This window comes from Sceloporus undulatus, chromosome 6 (genome assembly GCF_019175285.1).
Source record: "Sceloporus undulatus isolate JIND9_A2432 ecotype Alabama chromosome 6, SceUnd_v1.1, whole genome shotgun sequence".
NCBI classification, from domain to species: Eukaryota; Metazoa; Chordata; class Lepidosauria; order Squamata; family Phrynosomatidae; genus Sceloporus; species Sceloporus undulatus.
In genome coordinates, this window is record NC_056527.1 from 83,694,914 (window position 1) to 83,713,807 (window position 18,894).

At 44.2% G+C, this 18,894-nt stretch overlaps 1 protein-coding gene across 1 annotated transcript; it reads right to left on the minus strand.

Moving 5' to 3' along the window:
* Positions 1–289: 289 nt before the first annotated feature.
* LOC121932546 (kinesin-like protein KIF18B) lies at positions 290–17,587 on the minus strand. Its single transcript, XM_042471222.1, has 11 exons — positions 17,388–17,587; positions 11,324–11,500; positions 10,685–10,759; positions 9,216–9,331; positions 8,411–8,534; positions 6,667–6,776; positions 6,193–6,416; positions 5,532–6,072; positions 5,035–5,133; positions 3,399–3,490; positions 290–614 (listed from the first exon to the last, which is right to left on the minus strand). Exons 1-11 carry the CDS (start codon positions 17,523–17,525, stop codon positions 577–579), a joined length of 1,734 nt encoding a protein of 577 aa, XP_042327156.1. The 5' UTR covers positions 17,526–17,587; the 3' UTR covers positions 290–576.
* Positions 17,588–18,894: the final 1,307 nt, after the last annotated feature.

The window sequence follows — 18,894 nt, forward strand, 5'->3', positions numbered from 1 at the left end:
TCAGCAAATATCAGGAAGAGAAAGGGTTAAGTATCCCTCTACTCTTCTTTTCCTAATTGTGTATTTCCAAATAAAAATTATATCAGATGTCACTTCAAGTATTTGGTCCCAATATTTCATTTTATTTATTAGAGTACTTATACCCTGCTCTTCAGCCCTAAAGGCTATCATGTTCTGAAGCTCCATGACTCCATGTAATTTTTGACTCCATGAAGCTCCACCCAACAGACTCAGTAAAATACAATCACAGAAACAGTCCAGAGCAAAGCTGAACCAAGCCTGACACTGGTTTTTTTTTTTGTTGATGTTGTTCTCCATTTATTTAAAAATATATATTGCTACCACTTGCGAATTCTAGGTACACAAGATATGTTTGTACAAAAGGCTTTTACGAGTACAAAGTGACAATTCATTTGTTATTCCAAAGGAAAGAGTATACTGTATATATAATAGCATAGGGAAAGAGGAGTTGAAGGTTCCAAGAGGACCGATGATTTAGAAGGAACATCTTTATGGTATTTCCAACATGAGACACCTCCAAGATGATAGTGATCCTCCAGGAATTGCAGAGCTTTTCTAGCGCCATTTCCATGCAACCTTGGCAGAGGGTTGTCCTGTAGGGAGAACAGATTAAATTGGAAGATGATGGGCAAATTCTGTGAGGTACCACAACCATACACATTTTTTCCTTCTCTACAATAACTGATAACATGAAATGGCTTCCTACATAACCACCAGTTCAATAGGACAGGCTGGCAACTGGCATCCCTCCAGTGGTTGTTGCACTTTAACTCCCTTTATCTCTCACCATTGGCTATGCTGGGTAAGGCTGATGGGAACTGCAGTTCAGCAATATTTAAAAGGCCAGAAATTGTCTAACTCTATTCTAAGGTGACAAAATAACTCTGTGTGTAATGACCCTGCAGGACCACTGAGGCTTGACTAACTCAGGGTTAGCTCAGGGGTTCTGAGGAAAGATGAGAAAGTGGAGAACGAATTGGCCCTGGCACCCACATGGGGTTTGTTAGTCAAGGGGAGGTGAGAAGGTGGAGAGAATCAATTGGCCAGATACCCACATGAATTTTATTAGCTAGACAGGAAACACAGTAGAAAGGGTTAGGAAGAGAAGAGAGACAGTTAACTGCTTCAGGAGAGCAGGGAAGAAATCCCAGGGGAAAGGCTGAAAGACTGAGTTAGGTTTGTTTTTTTCAGTTTTATAAAGAAATTGGTGGCTAAGGATGGCAAGAAGTGGAGTTATATAATGACTTGTTTTCTATCTTGGCTTATTAATCTTGGGTATTACACTTACAACCAGAAGGAAAGAGTGAAAGAAAACCTTGGACTTTAAGTCAGTTAAGTTTAACTGTATAAAAAAGATAAAGGTAGTCCTTTGACCTGAATGTCTAGTTGTAACCAACTGTAGGGGGCGGTACTCATCTCCGTTACTAAGCTGAAGAGCCAGCGTTGTCCGATGTCTGCTCTGGTGGTCATGTGGCCAGCATGACTGCACCAAACGCTGCTACCTTCTCACCGAAGTGGTTCCTATTTATCTACTTGCATTTGCATACTTTTGAACTGCTAGGTTGGCAGAAGCTGGGACTAGTGACAGGAGCTTACCCTATCATGTGGCACTGGGGCCTTGACATCTAACCTTCTGATTGTCAGAACTGGAATCTTAACCACTAATATCGTCTTGTTATATTTTCCTACATATACATCTTGGTTTTGGTTATTAAAAAAATTCCACTTTTAAAAAAGCTGCACTTTTCCTTTAGGGAGAAAGTGGCGAGGGAGCTCTGGTCACACGTCTCCATGACAGCATATACCAGAAACCCTGTAGGTATCTTCTTGTTTCCCCACTAAACAAAGGGAGCGGGAAAGGGTGCTGAACTCTTACATCCTCAGAAACCTCAAGAAGTAAAGAGGGATTAAGGGTCAGAACAGACTGGCAGCTTCAGCAGTTTACATGCGCCACACTTCCAAGTCACCTGGAAGTCGTACTGACGATTACATGTCAGGCAGCTTCAGGGTGACTTGGGAGCATAGCATTTAGGGTGTCACATGCCCCCAAGGCGGCTAGAAGCCAGCTGAAGCAGTGATGGGGCGGCTTCAATCCGCCCCCAAATAGGAGCAGTTTTCTGTTTCTCCTATTTGGGCTGGATTCTGACTGGATTGAGGCCGCAGTGTGCAATTGCTATGGCCCCAAACTGGCTTTGTCAAGGGCGGCTTGAAGTAGACCCTTTGAGGATGTGTTTCACCCCTAAATCTCCAAGATAGTGCTTGGTGGCAGCACTACTGTTACGAGTGCGCTGGGAAGAGGTGGCAAGTCTGGGTAGAGCCCAGCTCTATATAGGGCCCCTTTTCTCCAGTGAGGAAATAGTTTTTGAAAGGGACAGGGATGATTGGGAGAACAGCTCAGTGTTTTAGGGCAGATTCTCTTTATACTATTCTTAGAGTAGTAGAACTAGCTGTACATGTTCAGTATAAACATATGCTTTCCACTCCTCTATGGTGCTCTGAACACACCACACACACACACACACACACATTTGCAGCATAATGCAATTTAAAATGAGGAAGGCACCCAAAAACCAATACGCATAAACCTGTTCTCCCTCCTTCTCTCCCATACACACACTCTGTATAGTAGTTTCTGCAATCATTTTTTTTAAAATCAATGTTTGTTGGACTTTCTTTTTATCTATATGAAGAAATAACTATGTGCCACTTTGAAGACATCTGCAACATGAAAAGTAGTGGATCTGATAGACCAAGGGAAAACATGTAGGTATAGGGGGCCAAACTGCAAATGGTAACAGTATGTGTCTGTAGAATATACAGTGGGTCTTTGTTATCTGCTGGGATTTGGTTCCAGGATCCCCCGCAAATCCGTGATACTCAAGTCCCATTAAATATAATGCCATAGCAAAATGGTGTCCCTTATATAAAATGGAAAATCAAAGTTTGCTATTTGGAATTTATACTTTTTAAAAAATATTTTCAACCCATGAATACTTGAATCCGTGGATAAAAAAATCCGTGTGTAAATTTACAGCACTTTATAAATAAAGGTTAATAATAATAATAATAAAGAGGGTCAATTGTACATGTTTTCATGGTGCAAATGTTAGGGCTGGCATTTTGACCTATAGTATGCATGTTTTTATAAGTTCCTTCACTATTCTAATGAACCCCCAAAATAACATTTTCTACAGTAGGACAGAAAGAGTGAAGAAAGTAAGGTCTCTTATCAAACCATTCAAGGACTATGAATTCCATAAAGTGGGGTCTGTCCTCTATGACTGCTCTTCTCCTTAAGTTCCCCCATTCTGCACAAAGACTAATTAGATGTTTCTAAGAATATGGTCTCTCCCTTCTGCTTGCCAGAGCCTTGTTACCTGATGCACTCCCAACCTGTGAAGACTTCACAGAACTGCCCCTTAGCCGGGCAATGCGGCTGCGTGGTGCACCCAGGGAGTGGGAGGCAGAGCTGAAAAGAAAAAAATAAAGTGACTCCTCATTTCACTACCATTCACAACAAAGACAAGTATGTTTATCAGCGGGGCTTGCAAGAAATTTTGCTGTCTCAGTCAGAGCAATACATGGCTGTTCCTCTTAATCCGTAAATCAACATTTAGATTGCCCTGGGCCAGTCAAATTATTTCAACACCTAAAGCAGAAAATCTTACAAGTGCCTCTCCTCAGTGGTAAATGTACATCATTAATGAATTAATTCACTACAAATGTGCTGACTTTTCATGAAGCCAAAAGTCCATTGACTGTGGCAACTGCCTCCCTCAACCTAATGGTAGAGCTCATCCTGTTCTCAGATTGCTACAAATCGAAATGCTTTCTGTCATGGAAAATGCTTGAAGCTTTCTAAATAGATCAATGTAACCCCTTCATGCAAACTAAATGACATATAACATATCTTGGACTAAATAGTAACTAAATGACATAAAACATAGAGTGGACTATGCCATTTCAGGCTGCAGTGGCGAGATTACTATTTCTGAATGGTCCCTGGTTTTGTTTTGTTTTTAATCTCTGCAGGGAAAACTGAATTAGAAAGTTAAGGAGGAAAGTGCCAAGGTAGGCCTAATGCTGAATACAAAAGTAATAGCCATGAAAGATTTACAAGAATTTATCCTAGAGAACAAGAAAATTGAAATAATCAAAGAGTTCCCATACCTTGGAACAAATATTGAGCAGAATAGAGATTACAATCAAGAAATGAGAAGATTAGGGCTGGAAAGGGCAGCTATGAAAGAAATGGACAATATCCCAAAGTGCAAAGGTATAAATCTGAACACTAAAGCGAGGATCATCCAAACCATTGTATTCCCCATCACCATGTACCGATGTGAGAGCTGGAGAGTGAGGGAAGGTGATAGAAAGAAAATAAACTCATTTGAGATGTGGTGTTGGAGAAGAGCACTGAGGATACCATGGGTGGCCCAAAAGACAAACAAATAAGTCTTTGAACAGATCAAGCCTGAGCTCTCCCTAGAAATCAAGATGATTAAATTGAGGCTCTCATACTTTGGCCATTATGAGGAGGCATGATTAATTAGAAAAGACAATGATGCTGAGAAAGGTGGAGGGCAGTAGAAAGAGAAAAAGACCACATGCCAGATGGTTAGACTTGATCAGGAATGCCATGGGTCTGAGCCTGCAGGAGCTGAGTTGAACTGAGCAAAGCAGTTGAGAATAGGAAATCTTGGAGATGTCTCATCCACAGGGTTGCCATGAGTCAAGGTCAACTTCTTTAACAACAAGAAGGTAAAACGAATAAGCAAACCTTGCAATATCAATGAAAAAGTTTTTATCCAATCTCTAATTCTTAGTTTTTCTATTTGTAGTAATCTGTTTGGATCTAGTAAGAATTTTCAATAGCAGTTGCAACCTCTATGAGTAGTCTGAAGTGGGACAGTCCATTCTACCACCAGTTTCTGTGGCATATGTCATTAGTCCCTCACATATTATGTCTGAGTCTTTACTTTAACTGACTTTTGAAGACAAAGGCAACCTTACTTTGTGGTGTGCCTCCTCTTCTGTGTTGATGCTTTGGAGGTCAAGGATGACGACCGAGGTATGGAGGAACCCTTCATGGTGAACACTGGCATGGAAGCTCTGAAATTAATCCAAAAGAAATGGTGAATGCATACCACAGAGAGGCAGTTTTGGTTGTTTGCACTCAACAGACAAAAGGCAGCACAAGGTCTGGCATCACCCATCACTGGATCCAGTTGGTGGCCCACTGCACATGCAAAATTCAGAAGCAAAAAGTGTGACTGTCTCTGCTACAGAAATAGAGCAAGACTACAGTCCTATTTAACCCTCACTGGTGTTCCCATCTGAGTACTATCATATGCAAAGCAGAATAATATGCATGCCACTCTATTCAATATTTTACTTTCTTAATGCCATGCATCAGTTGTCCCAACTGGAACTGGAAATGTAATGGAGCCTGAGAGACCCTGCATGAAATCTCTAGAAATATAGGCTTGCTACAGCTCCATGTTACCTACCTGGGTATGAGTGGTGCCCCCTTATGGTGAGAGAAGTGCTGAATGCTTTCCCACGCAGGACATGAAGGAGCACTGAGCTTTGTATTTGAAAGACAGGGATCCTCACCAAGGTCAAAAGTAGTGTTTAGACCTTGTGCGGGCACTGGAGTAGAGCAATTCTGAGCTGCTGAGGTGCCCAAGGGCACCCGATTCTTTGTCACTGTCAAAGGGCAGGGCTGTGAGGAAAGGCAACTGGTTGGGCTTGAAAACTTTTTACCCACAATGGGGGTGCTGGTGGAGTCCACAAAAGCAGTCCATTCCTTCAAGGAGCCCACTTGCTGGGGAGAAGGGCTAGCTTTCCGTCGGCGTTTTGCCTGCCCCTTTGGGCTGGATGGGGTGTTCTTTTCAGATAGTTTCAGATGTTCAGCTGACTTCCTCCTCTTTTTTGTTGGGAGGTGAGGTGTCTTGAAAATAGGACTTGGGATCAGGGCAATTTCCAGTGAATCAGGACTGCCTGCTGCATTGGTACACTCAGCTATAGAATGGGAAGCTGGGAGGACACCTGGAAAGGAGACACCAACAGTAATCAAAGAGACATAGGACCTTAAACTCTGTAAGCCAAACTATGCCATCCCCTGCTATACTGCCACACCCACCCCATACCACCCTCCCAAAAGATCACCATTATGTGCAAGCTGTTCTACATTCTGATCCACGCTGATGTGAGTGGCTTTGTTCGGTTTCCTGACTTGTTCCTCCATGGAAACTTTGGGGGCTTCACAAGACCCTTGCTGCACCAAGCTTTCCAGCTCTTCAAACTCAGCTGTCATATCAGGTGTGAGAAGGTTGGCTGCTTTCAGCAGAGTGTACTGCCTTTGGGCCACACAAAGGACAGTTACTGCTAGCCTGAAACAAACAAACATGAAGAACAAATATGGAATTTCAATTGTGAAGAGATTAGAAAATTCAGAGGTAGGGTGGGTTCTCCTTTCCATCCACTCTCCTGAAAAAAAGCAGTATTTTGTAAATAATGAAATGTCTGCAGAATTCTCTGAATTAACATTTTATTCTACATTCATAATAGGATACCAAAGCGCAGGATGGACAACAAAGTAGTCACTCACTCCCTGTATTGAACAGAAAGACACCAACTCACCTCTCCAGCTGTTTCTTGTCCATTCCCTGCAGCCAAACATTCAGCTTCTCCTGCTGTTCAACTGGATTTGAGAATCCCATGCCAGAACATCCAGGTTTTTTTCCTGGTTCCTGAATTTATACAAGAGAAAACATTGAAAGAAAGAGGAAAGCACATATACACTGTATAGGAGCTTCTGAAAGGCATCAGTCACTTGCAAGTCCCACATTGCAACTGGCTGAGCTGTTTTGATATCATGCAACATGCACCATTGCCCTAAATACAAATAAATAAATCAATAAAGGAAGGAGCATCCACCGTATGTCAGTCAGGCATCCAGCAATATACTTGCCAGCTCATGATAGCAAGTGTCACAGCCCTCTGGCAAGAATGATGCCTACCATCACCCATCCTTTTTTATCAATGCCGTGGTTGGAAGAATATAAGAAAGTCCACTGTTTCTTACTCCCTCCATACCTCAGCATGAATGGGAGAAAATCATGTGTCTCCTTTGAGATTCTTGCAAAGAGCTTGGAGGAGAAAGCAGGGGACTTTCTCTGTGGGTTTGGAGATGACAAAGACCAGCAAGAATTTCTCCCACTTTGTTCCCCAGCACAAGTGGAAAAAAAATTCTTGTACATATCATACAAAACTGGATGATAACAAGCACAAGTGGAGGCTGGTTGGGAAAGAAAAGCTGATATCTCAAATGCTCATGTTGGCAAACAGTGCAGTAGTGATTCTGTAAGGAAAATAAGTCAATTTTGCTGGGAGAGATAACAACCTATACCTAAGAAAAGAATGGGCAAGGAGAGATGTGCATTGATGGCTGGGATATAAACTGGAAAGTGTCAAAGATAGCAGCACTAAAAATATGAAGAGAGCACAGAGGAATGGTGACATTTTTGTGGGAAAGAACAGTGTAACTATATATATATATATATGCACTGCCTTTCTCCCATGACTGGGACTCAAGTCAGTTTATAAAACAGGACAGCCTAAGGAGGAAAAAGTCCAGAAAGCCAAGGAGAAATAGCACACAGGAGGGCTCAGTGGCACTGCAGAATTGCAGTGGTATTATTCCACTTTAACTGGTTCCATCCTGTGAAATCCTGAAATTGGCAGTTTAGAGGGCATTTAGAATTCTCAGCCAGAAAGCTGCTCTAGTAAGTAGACTATAAACCCCAGATTCCATAGCATAGAAACATGGAAGTTAAGGGGGAATCATGGTGTTCTAATTATACAGTGTAAAAGGGCTCAGAGTCTAAAGATGGGAAGGACATTTTTGGCCAAGGACCACATTCTTTCAGATATCTGTGCAGATAGTAGGAGAAGCCAAAGGCAGGGATGAATGGAGTTGCTTGTTTTTGCTTTAGAACAAAGGTAGGCAACTTTGGTGGGACTATTGGCAGTAGCATCACCAGACATGGTGACAACTGGTGGGGTAGAGTTGCCAAGGGTGGTGGTGACAGCGACACCTCCCCCCTTCTGCTCATCCCTTCTGCTGTCAGCTCAACTGATGTAAATTCAGCTATGAAATTAGCTGTCTCCAAGTGGGCATTGTCCTGATGCTTTAGGCTACAGCTCCCATCACCCCCATCTTGCATGGAAATGATGGGGACTTTAACACAACCCATCTGATGGGTGCTCACTTGCAGAAGGCTATTCCATAGACAAGTCTTTAAATGAAAGCTGAGAGGCATGCTCTCTAATTGCTGGACATCACCTTCTCCAGACACTACCCTACAGTTCCTCTTTCCTTTACCTGCTCCACGTGGCTTTCTCCTGTGCAAGATGCACCATCATTTTGTTTCAATGCCTGCAGGAGCTCCTTTGTCTCACATTTCCCCTTACTCGGGACTCCAGAGCCCAGAGCAGCCTCCTTCACCCTGTGACAAGCATAAAAACAGAGTATTAATAAGTCTTCACTCCCATTTCAGTAGGAATCAAAAAGCCTTGGATTCCTTGCCCATATCTTTGCCTTTTGTCTTGGGCACAGTCTTGTTTTGCTCATGATTTTGCTGGTGATCACTGCTTAGCAGCAGATGAAAAATACAGGCTGGCCTGCAACTCTTAGGAGTTGCAACATTTGGAAGACCACATGCCTGCAACCCAATTTACAAAGCACTTCAGAGTTTTCAAAACACTCTCAGCTTACCTCACGGATACAAAATGTGAAGTCTGGACTATCTGGATCAATGGTGGGCAATTTCTAGTCTTCTAAATGTTAGGCATGCAGAAAGCTGTCTTATACTGATCCCGACCCAGTCCATATACTTCAGTACTATCAATTCTTAACTAGCAGTAAAGGTGCTACATTGTTTCAAACAGGATTTCCCTCTAGCTGTGCCTAGAGATCCCTGGTATTACCTGGTGGTCTCCTATCCAAGCACTTATCAGGCCTTTAAAAATCTGTCTGTTTATCCCTCCATAATCAGTCAAGACTGGGTAAGTTCAGCATGGCATGGTGGGCAGAACATATCATGTGCTAGACTGTAACTTCCATCATCCACCCAATTCATACACCACTTTCTGCCTCCTTTTCCCCTTCTTTGAAACTGTAGACTCACCTGAGAAGTTCATCCTGCTGTTCAGGACTAGAAGAAACAAGAATAGGTAGTACATGGGAATTAAGATTTGGGATGTTTTTCTCATACGTTTGGAGCTTCCCTCTTAGGTCTGCCACCTGAAAAGTAAAACAATGTTAACTTTAGGCACAGTTGGTGGTTCCCTCATGAGTTAGGGATGGGTGGCCCTCCAGATGTTGTCAGGATGCAATTCCCATCATCCTCAGTTTACACAGCTAATGGTGAAGAATTCTGAGAGCTTTAGTCCAACAACACTTTCTCAGTCCCTGGCCTACATAAAACATTTCCAATGGGTGCATTTTCATGACTAATTTCGAAGAATGTGGAATTTGTACGAAGAATGCATGTGTGGAAGAGGAAGCTGAAACAATGCTATTCTCAACCCTTGGACAAAACTAGTCCTCACAATGAAGCTTGGGGAAAAGGGTATAACCACACACATGCAAATAGCACTCAGGAGTGAGAGGCAGAAAACAATTACACAGCCTTCATCTGGGGACAAACAGCAAGTGAAGAGATAGTCTACCACAAGGGCTTACAGGCTATAGGATGCAATGGTAGAACTCTAACTAGCTAGTCTTCCATTGCTCCTCTGGGAATATTGGTCTATAACTTTCACATTCCCTCATGGCCATGCTGGCTGGGGATATGAGAATCTTAGTGAAAGCACAAGGTGAGGGAAAGCTAAGGTCAACAGAAAGATCACACACCTGCTTAAGAATGCAAAGAGGAAATACAAGGAGAAGAGAATCATGAAGGAAAGACAAAACAAAAGGCAGAGCTCCTTCAGAAACACAAAACAGAGGAAACTGTTTTATAATGAGTAAGATCATTGGTTCATTTAGCATAGTACCATTATGTTGACTGGCAGCAGTTCTTTGCATTTTCAGTCAGGAGTCTTAACTAGCTCTATCTGAAGATGCCAGGAGTTAGACCTTGGACCTTTTGCACACACAATAAGTGCTCTTCTGCTGAGTTAATGAATTGCTTCCTAGCATCACTATCCAAGAGTCTGGAAATGCAGGTGGGTGCATCACGATTTAACACTACAGTGTGCCCATGCCTGCGTATGGCACACTATACACGGCTTTCAGCTTATGCTGAAGCTGTGCAACAAAAGGATGAATGGCACGCATGCCCCCAGCACACACACTCTACCGCACCACATACGAGTCATATTTAATGGGGCTCGAGCATATGTGTTTTTCACCTTACGCGGGAGGTCTGTAACAGATCCTCTGCGTAAGGTAAGGGACCACTATACTTGAAGTACAAGAGGGGGGCCAGTCCATGGAAGGAGGATGGGGAAGCATTTAGACAGGAAATAAAATAATTTTCGATTGTATGGCAACACCTGCACTGGTCTGGGCCTGGATTCAAAGGGCGTACTTTAACCTTAGCATTATGAGGAAAACTGTTCCTTCAAAAGACATGTTATCTGAGTGCCTTACCTCTGCTCTGAGCTGCTCACAGATAACAGCGTACTGGCTGAGAGAATAGTCCATGCTTACCACATTACTTTTCAGCTGCAAAACAAGACAAAGGACAGAAAGAATAAAGTTATCTGAGATGGTGAATAAAGAAAGGCTTTATCAATTCATTCTATTTTCTTATAAGCAGAAGTTCCAGCCTACCGTCATTTGGAGATACATAAACTGTGGCAAAGTTAATGATTCCTAAAAATGGATTGCAAGTGGCAGTTTCCCAGGCCACTAATATATCTTGAAAAAGTTACTGGCTTGGACTATCAATCTCAGATTGCCCTAGCTATCATGGCCACTGATCATGATGGTTGAGGGATTCTGAGCTGTAATCCATAAAACTATTGCAAGATCTGTCCACCAATTACCTATTTCTGCCTACATCCAAGAACAGCTGATCTAGCGAATTCCAGTGAAATGGAAGGAAGTCAAAATCCAACACCTTCTTGAGAAATAGGACACTGTCTGATAAACTCTAAACTCCCACTGAATTTGCCAGCTATGTAGCCTAATGCAAGTAAGTAGTTTCTCTTCATTTTTGGTCTGAGAAGAAAACACTTTAACAGTCTGAGTGAGACCAATAATACATCAGCTATCTTTGGTACTTACTAAGAGTTTGATTTCTTTAGCACGGTTGGCATATTTGAGGGTGTTGTACGTGTCTTCATAGGAAAGAGCAGAAGGACTAATGGCAGCAATCATGATGGTACGGCAGTTTCCACCAATAGAATCCTTTAGCAGTCGTGTAAGCTTGCTGTTCCGGTATGGAATATGGGTTTTTTTGCTCTGCAGACCAAGAGAGAAAAAGAACCAGTTTATAAAATTGGCTACAATAGGAAAATGCCTCAACAGCCCTATAGTTTGGGGAAATCAAGGCAACAATCCTATGTGCACTTATCTTGGGACAGAGATGTGGGATGGGATTCCATGGAAATATCCACATAAACTTTTCCAGGAAATGTTCCAATGCTATACTTGTCATGTACAGCAGTTTCCCCTATACCATATATGTCTATATCTACATTAATCCATAGTTTTCTGGGTTGTTAAATAATAATAATAAAAATAATAAAATTTTTATTTATATGCCGCCCTTCCTCCGATCAGGGCGGCTCACAACATAATTAAAATACAAACAGTTCCAATAAAAACATATTTAAAACAACCCAACAGTAAAGCCCCAAAGCCCAACCTCTTGGCCACGAAAGAGAGGAGGGAGGCCCACAGGATATTTACTCGGGGAATGCCTGTTGGAATAGGAAGGTTTTGAGGTCCTTCCTAAATTGGGCCAGGGTGGTGGACGAGCGGAGCTCTGTGGGCAGCGCATTCCAAAGGGCTGGGGCAGCTATGGAGAACGACCTCCGAGTAGTGGAGGCCAACCTAGCCCTAGGCACCTTCAGTAGCTGCTGCCCAGACGTTCTGAGAGTGCGAGGCGGAATGTATGGGGAGAGGCGGTCCTTTAGGTATCCTGGGCCCAAGCCATTTAGGGCTTTATAGGTAATTACCAACACCTTATATTGAGCTCGGAAGCGAATGGGCAGCCAATGAAGATCTTTTAAAACTGGTGTTATATGGCTGGTCCTGGACGCACCAGTGACCAGCCGGGCTGCCATATTTTGCACTATTTGCAGCTTCCGAGTTTGGTATAAGGGTTGCCCCATGTAGAGTACGTTGCAGAAATCCAGTCTCGAAGTTACCAGAGCATGTACAACAGTTTCTAGGTCCCTCTGGGCCAGGTATGGGCGCAGCTGGCGAATCAGCCTAAGCTGATAACAAGTGCTCTTGACCGTCGCATTCACCTGAGCAGTCAGGTGAAGCGACGAGTCAAGAAGCACCCCCAGACTGCGCACGGAGTCCTTCACAGGGAGCGTGACCCCGTTCAGGACAGGTGGAACCACCGCCATTCCTGGACCAGGGGAACCTATCACTAGTACCTCCGTTTTCTCTGGATTCAATTTGAGTCGGTTTTCCCTCATCCAGCCCATTACTGACTCCAGACAGGCCACGAGAGGAGAGACGCCATCCCCAGTCACTGCATCAGTCGGAGACATAGAGAAAATAATTTGGGTGTCATCAGCGTACTGATAACCCCGCGCCCCATGTCTCCGGATGATCTCTCCCAGTGGTTTCATGTAAATGTTAAATAGCATGGGAGACAGAATGGCCCCTTGAGGGACCCCAGTTTTAAGGGGCCTCTCATCAGAGCACACGTCTCCCAGCTGCACCATCTGGGACCTCCCCGAGAGGTAGGAACGGAACCACTGGAGCACAGTGCCCCCGATTCCCACCTCTGCGAGGCGCCCCAGAAGGATACCATGGTCTATGGTATCGAAAGCCGCTGAGATGTCCAAGAGCACCAACAGGGACACGCTTCCCCTGTCGATGCCCAGACGGAGATCATCGACCAAGGCGACCATGGCCGTCTCAACCCCGTAACCCGCCCGGAAGCCAGTTTGAAATGGGTCCAGATAATCCGTTTCATCCAAGACCGCCTGAAGCTGGATCGCAACCGCCCTCTCGATCACCTTTCCCAAAAATGGTAGCAGCGAAACAGGCCGATAATTATTATGTACCAGGGGGTCAAGGGAGGGCTTTTTTAGGATCGGTCTTACTATGGCCAATTTAAGATCCGATGGAAATAGCCCATCCCTTAAAGATGTATTAATTATCCGGCGTAACAAAGATGTTACCGCCGGCCCCCCCTGGGCTGCTAACCACGAGGGACAGGGATCAAGAGAGCAGGTCGTTTTCCGAACACTTCCGAGGATCTTGTCCACATCCTCGGTACTCACCAACTCAAACTGATCCAGTTTAACATAGTCCACGGAGGCTCTGGACACTTCTACCCTAGGTTCTGCTAAAGTGTCGGCGTTCAGACCTTCGCTTATACGAGAGGTTTTATCCGCAAAAAAGTCGTTAAACAAGTCACAGCAGGCCTTAGAAGGTTCAAGGATCTGGTTCAGGGCGGGAGGGAGCTGAGTTAGCTCCCTGACCACCCTGAACAACTCTGCCGGACGCGACTCAGCGGACGCAATACGAGCACCATAGAACGAATTCTTTGTTGCTCGTATTGCCTCTCCGTAGTCCTCTAACAGTTGGTCTAGGAGAGCCTTGTCGTCTAAGCAAAGGTGTTTCCGCCAACGGTACTCTAGCCGTCGCAGAACCCGCTTCCTCGCCCGGAGATCTTCCGTATACCAGGGCTTACGTTTGGAAGCAGGCCTGAGAGGGCGCTTGGGAGCGATCCTGTGTATAGCCCTGGAAAGGCCGGTATTCCAGATACCGGTGAGGGCATCAACAGAGTCGTCGTCATTTCCAACCGTGAGCCCCTCTAAGGCTTCTCGGAACCTCTCAGGTTCCATCAGCCTTCGAGGGTGGACCATCCTAACTGGTCCACCACCCCCGGGGGGGATCTGGGTAGAGGCCTTGATTTTCACCTCTACCAGGAAATGATCCGTCCATGACAGGGGGGAAACATTAACTATTTCCACCCACGGATTCTCCGCATCCGAACAGAAGACCAAATCGAGAGTATTACCCGCACAATGCGTGGGACCCTGTATCAGCTGGGACAGGCCCATGGCCGCCATGGTCTCCATGAATTCCCGAGCCGCACCGGATGGAACATGGCTGGCCGTGAGGGAGATGTTGAAGTCGCCCAGGACAAGAAGCCTGGGCGTCTCCAACATCAGCTCAGCGACCAGCTGTGTCAGCTCGTTAAGGGAGTCCGCTAATGCACGGGGTGGCCGATACACTAACAGAATCCCTAGACTGTCCCTAGCCTTTAGGGTCAGGTAAATACACTCGATATAGGAGGTCTGTCGGATGTGGTTCCTGGTGAGGGACACGGTGTTCCTATGTACCAAGGCCACACCCCCCCCCCCCGCCCACCTAACCTGCGCTGGTCCTTCACCGAGAACCCAGCTGGCAGGGCCTGAGCCCACACAGCATCCCCTTCAGGCCCCAGCCAGGTCTCGGTAATGCAAGCCAGGTCGCACTTCGAGTCCTCCAGTAGATCCTGGAGGATGTGGGTCTTATTGTTAACCGACCTGGCATTGCACAGGAGCAGCGACAGGGTTTGTGGCACGGTTGGAGTGACCCTCAGGTCCTTCAGGCTGGGAGGGGGACAGGAAGGCGAGATAGATATGATGCATCGATCACGCCTTCCCCTGGAACGCAAGTCCCTTCTCCCACCGCCATACCTCCCCCTGCCCCACACAACCTCGATCGGAGCTCCGCCCGCCGAGGTGTTATCCCCGGCCCAGGCATCCCCCGCATCCCTATCCTCCCCCCACCCCTCTATGGCCACTGAAGGAGCAGAGGTTAGCCACTACAGGCATCCTCTGCTCCCAGGGCCAACCCAAGCCTCCCACACCACAAACGCTGCGCAACTGCGCAGGTACACAGCCGTGGGGGGTGCTCCTAGTCCGTGGGCGGCACTCCCGGGGCGGTGCGCAGATGCGCACCTCCGATACCACCGGGAGGAGGCCGCCCGGCAAGAAGCAATCCCTGGCAGCGGCGGCGACGGCGGTGGTCCGGCGTGGAGGGCGGAAGGGGGCGTGTCGGGAGGGTCCGGTTCCCCGGCTTTTTTCCCCGCCGCTCTCACCTGGCAGGGCTCCTCCCAAACTTCCCCCCAGATGGTCCTTAAAGTGCCCCGCACGCCCAAACTGGCCGCCAAACGCCAAGGCCAGTGGGCCACAAGGTCCCAGAGAAGTCCCGCGGGGGTGCTTGTTCCCAAAGCCACACCCCCTTTCCTCAGCTGCTGCTGTTGCCTCTGCCTTGAGTCCCAATGGTGAGGGGAAGCTAGCTGCTGGCTCTGGCTTCAGGCTGGAGTGGTTGTTGTCCCACAACCAATCAAATTACATGGGCTAAATATACGCTTGTCTTCTGAGGAGACAAGCATTGACAAATCCTGGTGCCCAGAGGAATAGACTAATAAACACACTGCTAAGGTTTTTTTTTTCTTTGCAAAATCTCTTCCTTCTCCATTGCAAATATAAACAGTCAAGATAAAATACAGTAAGTTGCTCATGCCCAGAGACACATCCACTCTTTAGTGAAATAGACTGCTCATCTAGTTGTATTGAATAATATTTTTATCAAATTGAAATGGAACAGATAAATAGTGCAGACAGCGAGTGAGTAAAGCTGAAGGTACTACAATTATACTTCAGGAGGAAAAATACTGTTGATATAAAATAATGGGTACAGTTCTCTGTGTAAATAAAAACCCCTAATAGTGTTCCCTCAGGTTTAGACATTTTTGTCAAATAAAAAGGAAGCATACTTACTTTATCCTGCCCTATAGGACTGCCATAAGTAAAAATGACATGAAGGCACATATCAACGACAATACATATCCTACTCCATTTACAGTATTACAAATAATTTATAAATAATTTTAAAAAGTAACTTGCACATACAGCTATTTCTATATACAATTTTAAATGTACTTAACTCAAATATGCTAAATCAGGTAACATTAATTTAGAGCATTAAATTAATTTTCAGATAAGTTTTCCAGTTCTAATATTTTCATAAAACCCACATTGCTATATTGGGTAAGGCCCACTTAGTGATTTACCTCTGACTAAACATACACAGGACCTTGCTATTAGTCTTATAACTTTACTCTTTATGGTGAAACTAAAGTTAAGGGGAAAATATTACATTTCAGGGATTAATTTTTCCATGAGTCTCATTTAATTTTTATATAGAGAGAGCAATTTATAACAATATGTTACTACCACCAAATTAAAAGGAACAATTCATCTTAATAACATTTGATGATCTTGGACTGACACAGCCATTATACCTCTGCTTTGGTCACACTGGCTAGAGCTGATGGCCTTTGCAGTCCAACAACTTTTAAAGAACTGCATGTTTCCAACTCCTACTAGCCATGTATCAACTATATAGATAGGGGGGAATTTGAATTTTGTGTTGAAGGTTTTGAAATCATTTTTGTAAAGACAATTTACAAGAAAAATACCTGAGAGATAATGTCAGTGGGTGACCTCAGATGTCTTTGAACATTGGCTGAAGAGGTCTGACTCATGATTCTATATACTCTAGCAAGTAAAAGGCTTAAGTAGATCACAAAGCTCTGATCACTCTCTTGCTCCACTCCTTCTTTATAATGTAAATAGACCAGGCTTGAGCAAATGCCCTGGAGCCAAAGGCCAATCTTCCCCCTCTGGAGACATCATGAATGGCCAAAAATGTAAAAATCAAACACACATATACTACACATATACAGGAAAAAGCAAGAAAAGACCAGAGGTTCATTTCTGGTTTTGAAAAAAACACAAGCATTGTTTCATATTAAACAGTTCAGAGGAATCCTACAACCTATTTAAATATCAGTTGTGTAATTGTTCAGAAAGTGATGCACGCCTTTCCTGTTTAGGCTTTATCTGCAAGGAATCAGTGGCATTTTTAAAAACAGTTTTATCAGTTTGTCTGGTTCACTTGAATGATACTTATTTACATGTTTATATGTGTACTGTATACTTCTTTTAGTAAAGCGTGTGATATTTTTGTGAATTAAATAGGATTTTTAAAAAAATAAGTAGCCAATTTTCACCTATAAGATGGTAAGGTGAGTTTCCCTGAAGGTAAAATCTGGATCAAACAACATAAGCCAAGGGGCAGGGGGAAATAGCGAAAGCATTACCTTAGCATCAGCCAGACCATTAATGACATTGATGAGGGCTAGTAGTGAGCGGTTGATGTTGGCACCCTCACGGAGTCTCTCTCCTTTGGTGTTCGCTACAGAAGCTCGTTCAGAGCCTGCTAAGTCTATCAGGCTCATCTTAGCCACCTGAAAGTCAGAAGATGTCCCTCTCACATGATCCTGCTGCTTCACATAGATCTGCAAGAAGTAAAACAATGCAGTCCTTAGGACAGATAATATGGTACTGGATTTTCCAAAGAATGGAAGAGCAGAGCTGCCAATTGAACCTCTATGTGAGTCATTGCTCTGGGCTTGCCTTCTTCAGATCAGGAGATATTCCCATATCAGTGAACCATGAAAAACCCTAGAGTCCCAGAGCATAATTCTACCACTACTGGTTACTTAAGTATGGTTTCAGCATGTCAGTATGTTCATTCATCTAAAAGTTACTTGCCAAATCTTGTGGGAATGGAAAAGAATTCCACCCTGGCAGCAACAAACTGGCTTTGGAAACTTGGAAGATCAGAGAACAATCCCTACCTAAGCTATGAACTATTCTTGGCTCATCATCGCTCCCCAAAAAGGAGACAAAGCAACTGCTATATAAAAAGTTTGGAGTTCATCTACAAATACCAGTTGCCAGATGTATCAATCAGCAATGCATCTCTTCTGATCATCAACCAAGGTCTATTATTTATTTTAATTTATGTATTTATATCTCATTTTTACCCATAACTTGGAACTCAGTTAACAAAGTAGATGTGCTCCCGGGCATTATTTCTTCAACAACAACAACAAAAATTTGGTAACAGAGGCCGAAAGAACATAGAAAGAACAGAGATAGGACCAAAATGTTTCAGTAGACTTTATTCAAAACTAAACATGCACATGTGAAAGGAAAAAAACAAGCCAGGTAAACCTTGAAATAGCAAACAATTACAAACCCCTTTTGAACTATGTAGAGATTAGGCTTCTTCCTAATTGTATCCAAGTCATCCAAGGATGACTTGTTCTTTTCACATCTCCACTTTTCTCATGATTTCCATTTTGATGACAAAACTGATAGATCTATACTTATTAACGTGTTGTGCTAACTGGTAGGACAGACTTACCCGCTCACCTCTTTTCTTTCTGTTTGCCATTCACACTTGTTCAGTAAGGCATTCTGGAGGCAGCTGCTATTAACCTTGCCTGTTACAAGTATGCTACAGTAGGATTAGCATAAGAATAAAGGTAAAGGTAGTCCCTTGACATGAATGTCTAGTCGTATCCAACTGTAGGAGATGGTGCTCATCTCCATTTCTTACGTTGTCCGAGGACTGCTCTGATAGTCATGTGGCCAGCATGATTGCACCCAACGCTGTTACCTTTCCACTTAAGTGGTACCTATTTATTGCATATGCATGCTTTTGAACTGCTAAGTTGGCAGAAGCTGGGACTAGTGACAGGAGTTCACCCCATCATGCAGTACTCTGGCCTTGAACTGCCAACATTCTGATCTTCCGAA